The following is a 7,697-nucleotide window of genomic DNA, read 5'->3' as shown; positions in this document are numbered from 1 at the left end:
ATTCTCACAAACAAATATTGATTTGACATTACAAAATCTGTAAACATTTTATTGTGCAGCAGCACAAATTTGATCACTATAAAACCCCTCAAACAGTACAACAATTAAAAATCATGTAAAAACAAATATTTACACACACAAAACGATCTTTATGACATTCAGAAAGTCTTTTTCAGTCCTTGTCAGTAGTTTCTACCCACTGAACAGACAGAAAATCTGGACTCAGATCCTCAAATCTCCAGAGGTAGGAGAGCCGTCGGTCTGGCAGGATGATATTTCAACCATTCGTCTATTTTACTGAAAAGCAAAAACAAGCTCCAGTTAAAGTGAACAGTTAAACTCAACTTTGCATCGTTCTTCATCCTCAGCTGGCTCATGTCATTCTCAACTGTAATGGGAAGAGATACAAGAAAAGCAAAGTTAGACAAAAACCTAAAGAGACTCAAAAACATGGATTTAGTTTAAGATCTGATAAGAACAATTTGAGACGCACCTTAAATGTTCTTTTGCTGAAGCCAAGCCAGTGTGGAAAGTCAAACAGAGCATCAGAATAATATTTGAGGGTGAAGGAGGCGTCTCTCCACACGGGCTTGACCTTCATGAGGTCGTCAGATATGAGGTTTTTTGCTGCCCAGCTCTCAATTTCTTCAGTCAGGTCAATCTGAAATGAAGGGAAAGGTAACATATAGTGATTCTGAATAAAAGAGGCTCATGCAACAGAAGCACCATGAAGTCCTGCTCACATCCACTCTGTAGCTTTCTCCAGCAACAGAAGAGATGGTCCCATCCATGCCTCTCTCCAGCTGCCACTTGGTGAACGGCTCGTTGCCGTCGATGCACACCACATACTGCTTCACCACTGAAACGCAGTTGGGAAAGTTCATGAGGAAAGCAGTAAAAAAGTCAGAAAAGGAGAGCGTTTGCGCAGAAACATGGTGTAAGAAGCATGGTTTCACTGTAATGTGAACTCCACCCAAATCTGGAGGCCTGTATGAGTCAGCTGTGCCAGCGAGCAGCCCACAGCTGTAACATACTGAGTTGTTTTCACCACTGTCAGCTCTTTGTACTGTGTGTAATTACTGTTAGATGACAGCTTGTGTGCAGGGAAACACTTACCGCTGAGTTCTCTGGCTGCCTTTTTGTTGCTCACTGAGGATTGTTCTTCGCAGGCTGAAATCAGCAGATAGATCTCCTTGGACAGCAGACTCTTCCTCACGCTGCTGTATTCCCACAAGTTGTGCATTTTCACTTTTCTGTGGTCAAAAGCAAAACAGAAAGAGATTCATATTCATTGCTTGTGCATATGAACGCATAAATAAATGAATATACATTTGGGTGTGCATTTCTGTCTTTTCTCACCTTCCCAGCGAGTTGTGGAAAACGATCTTCTTCCCGCAGGACTGGAAGTCGTCGATGAGCACCAGGCTCTTCTCCTCGTTGCAGCGGACTCGGTAACCCGATCCGAGAGTCTCCACAGAGAAACCTGGCGGTGGATTTCTCACAAACTCCTCCACTTCTGTCACTCTCATCCTGCTGCCCGACTGCTTGTTTACCGGCATGCTGTCACGTTTTCTTCTCTCACCGACATTTATGTGGTCTAGTTGATGGACTTCTGAGCCTTTAGTAACGCCCACCGACCGCCAAGTCTGAAGAGATGAACTGATATGATTTCCGCTTCCTTTGAGCCAAAATAAAAGCCTTTAGTTACCGCGCTATGGAGGTGCTCCATAGCTGTTTGATCAGGTGATTCAACATTTTAACTCATCCTGTTTAAAGACGCCAGCGGCCGATTCCAGCTTCTCAGGAGGAAAGATCGAAGAAGAAGGAAGATTTTGCATAATTGCAGCTGAAATGTATCATAAAAATGCAGTGTCTGTACACGATTAATTAAATATGATTCTACGTCTATCTATGAACGTTTAGAGGGAATAACGTGGTTTGAACTGTTGGCGAAATAAAACATGGTGAAGACGTCGCGCTTGAAATTAATTTGGGCGATCGTGGCTCAAGAGTTGGGAGTTCGCCTTGTAATCGGAAGGTTGCTTGGACAGTCTCGGTCGTTGTGTCCTTGGGCAAGACACTTCACCCGTTGATGGTGGTCAGAGGGCCTGGTGGCGCCAGTGTCCGGCAGCCTCGCCTCTGTCAGTGCGCCCCAGGGTGGCTGTGGCTACATGTAGCTTGCCATCACCAGTGTGTGAATGTGTGGATGACTGAATGTGTAAAGCGCTTTGGGGTCCTTAGGGACTAGTAAAACGCTATACAAATACAGGCCATTTACCATTTAATTTGATCCGTTTTTATTAGAATTGTTTTCTAATTGTGTTTTGTAAAATAGGTCAAGCAATTAATCATAGCCCATAGGCAAGGGGTGTCAAACATAGAGCACTGGGGCTAGAATTGAATCTGGCCCACTGAAGCTTTGGAAAATGTATTTCTGGTTTTTCACTATCTAAAGTAAAAATGCGTGTGTGTGGGTGCGTGTGATTTTTTCATAATGGGCCCACAGTAACAAAAAAATAGATATTTTTTTTAATTACAGGACATTCTGATCAGTGTGCAATCTCTCCTGTATTTTACAGACCTATTACTTATAATTTATGAGAGTCATGTGGACAAATTTATTACATTTACTACAGCATCATTTTTTCAACGTGTCGAAAAACTGAAGTTGTACTTTTTAAAGTATCAAAAGATATCTGGGGGATTCAGTGTGTAGTTAAACTTCGGTACACTGTCAGAAACGGGAGTTTCATTGTGGTCTGGTCTGGCCGTCATATACAGGTTAACTGAGAAAATATGAGTCCTTGGTGCTGTTATTTTGAATTCACTTTTGTTTACTTTCCATAGTAGAGTAGAGCATGATGGATCAGCTTTTATCAAATGACCTACATATATATGCACGAGTAGGCCTGCACAAACAGAGACTCAATGACAACGCAGAGCATTTTAAAACATTGGTGGTTAATGAATAACCTGCAACCTGTGTTTCTGCTTCATTCCAACAGCCTGCCCCACTTATGGGAATTTCTGATCACGTTGCAGGCCCCGTGCTCAAGCTTTGTCTCTATGAGCAAGTGGTTATATTGTTGCTTTATTTAACTTCAGATCACATTTACAAATCACATATCGCTCATGTTTTGCCATTCCTGCACAGGCTCCAGTCACCGTTCCTCCTTGGCCGTCCTTTTACTGCATGCCATTTCCTGCTCTGTTCCCACGGTTCCTGTGTGTCTCTGAGTAGCAAAGGCAAACACGGAAAAAGGTTTGTGAAATTCTCTAAAGTACAGCGTCAACCATACAGGGATATGCTCATCTGTGATGGTATAATATCCCTGCTGTCTTTTTGTTTTTGTTTTATTTTAAAATAAATAAATAAATGAGTGTACTGAAGGAAACTATAAGTAAGACAGAAAACATAAATAACGCATCTTGTGAAGTATGTGTTTGTTACACGAGACCGACTTTGTCAAACGTGCTTTATTGTTTACTGCAATGTATTAAGAGAGTGTTGTCAGCATTTCCTGACTTTCCTTCTCATCTTTGTTCCTCAAACACTTAAAAAGTTTCAGGCATTCAGAAATATGCATGCTTTGTTGTCGTCACAGCCATTTCAGCTCTGCTGTCTGTAAATGATCTGTGATTGTTTCCTAGGCTCTTGTCGCAGGTGACCTCAAAATGTGCTAATAACAGCTTGTGTTTACGCTTGTTCTGGTCGCATTTGCATGGATGCTTATTACACTTTCTTAGTATTAATGTCATGTCTGATTCATAAATGAATGTAAAGGACAGTGTAAACATTGCACACCCACACAGAGAATTTAATTTATGATATAAAGGCAAAAAGATGAGAGCAGCGTTTGCTCTCTGCTTGTAGATCACAGTATGTTTCTGAGAAGAACAAAATCACACCTGCTTCTGAATTTAGTGGTGCTTACATTATATGTCCAAAGGTGTGTGGACACACATTATATTCATATGTAAAAAGGTTAGAGAAGTTATTTCAAAACGATAGACAAGACAAATATGTTACTACAACCTGTGGCTGAAAAGCAAAGCCAGCAAAGAAGTGCAAAAACCTGTAGTTCCTGGAGTGGAGTCAATACCCATAGACTCCCATCTCAAAAGCCTCAATTGGCTATTTTTGGCTGCTCCTTTATTCACCAAGGGTCACCACATTGTTTAGATCTACATCTTTAATCTGGCAGATACTTTACACTGGATTCACTTCCCGATGCAAGAGAATATGTAAACCAATATATCTATGACTGTTGTTGTGATTTAGTGACATAGTTAAAATTGCATTGAACTAAACAACCTTATTGCACATGTTTACAACCTGATACAAAGAGTTTTATCTCTAAGGGTAGTTTTCCCCTATTCAGGAATTATGGGTGGAGATCAATTGAAGTCTTAACCGTAGCTTTGTTTCATAAGCTGCTGTAGCTGATCGGTGCCTCCTAGGCCTCACTTTCACAAACTAGCCCCTCTGACCTGGACCTCTCACTCATCCTGTTGGTACCTTATCACGCTTTAGGTGAAATTAGTTGTACAACTTTTTTACAGTCTTCAGCAAAAACCTGAGCCCCTCCTATAATGTTGATATCGCAGGTCCAACATGGCAGAACAATAAGTTCAGGTGGATGTCGGAAGAATTTACTAATGTAAAGCTGCAACACTTACAATTGCGTTGGAGTCAGGTCAAAATAGATGCAATCTAAAAAAATTTAACATGTTGTACTGATATTAGAGGGGGTGATTAGAAAATGCTTTCCCGCTGGAGAGAGAATTTGTGTTTTTAGAGATCAAAATGCTAATTTTTAGCAGCTGCAACTTTTGCGGTGGAAAAAGCAACTGACTGTCGCCAGAGAGCTTTAGAGACAAAGCAATAACTCTGAGTCTTACAACATTAAAATAGCACATCAAACACATTCCTGTTTACGTCAACTCTCTGCCAAGAAAATGTAAAATACAACTACATTTCGTTTGGGTCCCATTGTCACAAGAAGCACACCATTACCTGGAATATCATTGTTCATAGACCCGAACCATAAAATACAGACCAAAAGTGAATTCTTCATTATGCACTGAAATATGAGATTCTTTGTTTTTAAAGCATTTATTGCTTTTTTTAAAGAAAAACAAACAAGCAATTGTCATGAACAAATATCTTTTTTTAGTGCAAAAGTACGAGCATTTCATTTTGCAGCAGCACAGATTTGACTACTTTAAACCCTTCTTACAGTACATACAGTAGTTAAAAGTCATGTAAAAAAATTATATTTACAGGCACACAAAATAAGTTTTATACACATATTGTGTTAAAACAATCTTTATGACATTCAGAAAGTCTTTTTCAGTCCTTGTCAGTAGTTTCCACCCACTGAACAGACAGAAAATCTGGACTCAGATCCTAAAAAATCTAGAGGTAGGAGAGCCGTCGGTCTGGCAGGATGATATTTCAACCATTCATCTATTTTACTGAAAAGCAAAAACAAGCTCCAGTTAAAGTGAACAGTTAAACTCAACTTTGCATCGTTCTTCATCCTCAGCTGGCTCATGTCATTCTCAACTGTAATGGGAAGAGATACAAGAAAAGCAAAGTTAGACAAAAACCTAAAGAGACTCAAAAACATGGATTTAGTTTAAGATCTGATAAGAACAATTTGAGACGCACCTTAAATGTTCTTTTGCTGAAGCCAAGCCAGTGTGGAAAGTCAAACAGAGCATCAGAATAATATTTGAGGGTGAAGGAGGCGTCTCTCCACACGGGCTTGACCTTCATGAGGTCGTCAGATATGAGGTTTTTTTCTGCCCAGCTCTCCATTTCTTCAGTCAGGTCAATCTGAAATGAAGGGAAAGGTAACATATAGTGATTCTGAATAAAAGAGGCTCATGCAACAGAAGCACCATGAAGTCCTGCTCACATCCACTCTGTAGCTTTCTCCAGCAACAGAAGAGATGGTCCCATCCATGCCTCTCTCCAGCTGCCACTTGGTGAACGGCTCGTTGCCGTCGATGCACACCACATACTGCTTCACCACTGAAACGCAGTTGGGAAAGTTCATGAGGAAAGCAGTAAAAAAGTCAGAAAAGGAGAGAGTTTGCACAGAAACATGGTGTAAGAAGCATGGTTTCACTGTAATGTGAACTCCACCCAAATCTGGAGGCCTGTATGAGTCAGCTGTGCCAGCGAGCAGCCCACAGCTGTAACATACTGAGTTGTTTTCACCACTGTCAGCTCTTTGTACTGTGTGTAATTACTGTTAGATGACAGCTTGTGTGCAGGGAAACACTTACCGCTGAGTTCTCTGGCTGCCTTTTTGTTGCTCACTGAGGATTGTTCTTCGCAGGCTGAAATCAGCAGATAGATCTCCTTGGACAGCAGACTCTTCCTCACGCTGCTGTATTCCCACAAGTTGTGCATTTTCACTTCTCTGTGGTCAAAAGCAAAACAGAAAGAGTTTCATATTCATTGCTTGTGCATATGAACGCATAAATAAATGAATATACATTTGGGTGTGCATTTCTGTCTTTTCTCACCTTCCCAGCGAGTTGTGGAAAACGATCTTCTTCCCGCAGGACTGGAAGTCGTCGATGAGCACCAGGCTCTTCTCCTCGTTGCAGCGGACTCGGTAACCCGATCCGAGAGTCTCCACAGAGAAACCTGGCGGTGGATTTCTCACAAACTCCTCCACTTCTGTCACTCTCATCCTGCTGCCCGACTGCTTGTTTACCGGCATGCTGTCACGTTTTCTTCTCTCACGTCCTGCCGACGTTTATGTGGTCTAGTTCTTCTTCTTCTTCTGTATGGGGTTTATTGGCAGTTGGCAAACAGCAAAATGGTGCAATGTGGTCTAGTTGATGGACTTCTGAGCCTTTAGTAACGCCCACTGACCGCCAAGTTTGAAGAGATGAACTGATATGATTTCCGCTCCCTTTGAGCCAAAATAAAAGCCTTTAGTTAGCGTGTTTTGGTGGTGATCCATAGCTGCAGTTGTTAGTTGATGAAATGGAGAAATAAGAAATGCCTTTTTTTTTTTCAAACCCCTCAAACTGTGCTACCTTTTCAAAAGGAAAGAACCGCTTTTTCCTCATTTATGTCGTCGTAATAATCCATTTGAGCATACACAAGTCAATATATTAAAACCTAAATTAAATTAAAATGTAATGTTATGCAAATGTAATTAATTTCTATATTAAATCACATTACATTTATGTAAATAAATACATAAAGAACAAGAAAACAGCAGAAACTTCCCTCTTCCACAAATGCTATTATTTTGAAGGAACGCCTCTTCTATTTTGTTTGATATGAGATCATTTCAAAGCCAAACTTTATCAGCTGACCTGCTCACACCCATAAAAGAGAATAAGCCGCTGACAATGTGAGTCACAAGCAGACATTAGATATAAGCTCGTCTTCCCAGAAAAGGTGGCGGTGACCATCTGACGGTGACGCAAATCTAATCCTCCTATCTAAAGTACTGTGCAACAGTCTGGAGCCACTCATCATTTGCTTTTAATTTGCTTCCAAGGAGCCAGACGTTCGTTAATTTATTTTATTTTAACTCTTTATTTCTTAATGTCATTTTTTTAAGAGTCGTCTTGAGCAGTCCTCCTCTGGGCTTTATGGTTATAAAGAGATTGTTAAAGCACAAAAAATGGCAACTTTTAATTGGTATCTTTTGACACTTTGT

The 7,697-nt window shown here is 40.7% G+C and overlaps 2 protein-coding genes across 2 annotated transcripts; both read right to left on the bottom strand.

Moving 5' to 3' along the window:
• Positions 1-17: 17 nt before the first annotated feature.
• On the bottom strand, positions 18-1,665 carry LOC146379211 (mesenteric estrogen-dependent adipogenesis protein-like). The gene is made up of 5 exons (XM_084940436.1): positions 1,360-1,665; positions 1,117-1,253; positions 744-859; positions 494-661; positions 18-388 (listed from the first exon to the last, which is right to left on the bottom strand). Exons 1-5 carry the CDS (start codon positions 1,557-1,559, stop codon positions 374-376), a joined length of 636 nt encoding a protein of 211 aa, XP_084796562.1. The 5' UTR covers positions 1,560-1,665; the 3' UTR covers positions 18-373.
• A 3,461-nt stretch (positions 1,666-5,126) lies between these two features.
• On the bottom strand, positions 5,127-6,890 carry LOC146379210 (mesenteric estrogen-dependent adipogenesis protein-like). Its single transcript, XM_084940531.1, has 5 exons — positions 6,541-6,890; positions 6,298-6,434; positions 5,925-6,040; positions 5,675-5,842; positions 5,127-5,569 (listed from the first exon to the last, which is right to left on the bottom strand). The coding sequence occupies exons 1-5, from the start codon at positions 6,738-6,740 to the stop codon at positions 5,555-5,557; spliced, it is 636 nt and encodes a 211-aa protein (XP_084796657.1). The 5' UTR covers positions 6,741-6,890; the 3' UTR covers positions 5,127-5,554.
• Positions 6,891-7,697: the final 807 nt, after the last annotated feature.

This window comes from Perissodus microlepis, chromosome 10 (assembly GCF_051167445.1).
Source record: "Perissodus microlepis isolate ML-2025 ecotype Zambia chromosome 10, ASM5116744v1, whole genome shotgun sequence".
NCBI classification, from domain to species: Eukaryota; Metazoa; Chordata; class Actinopteri; order Cichliformes; family Cichlidae; genus Perissodus; species Perissodus microlepis.
This window is presented reverse-complemented; position numbering and strand designations above follow the sequence as displayed.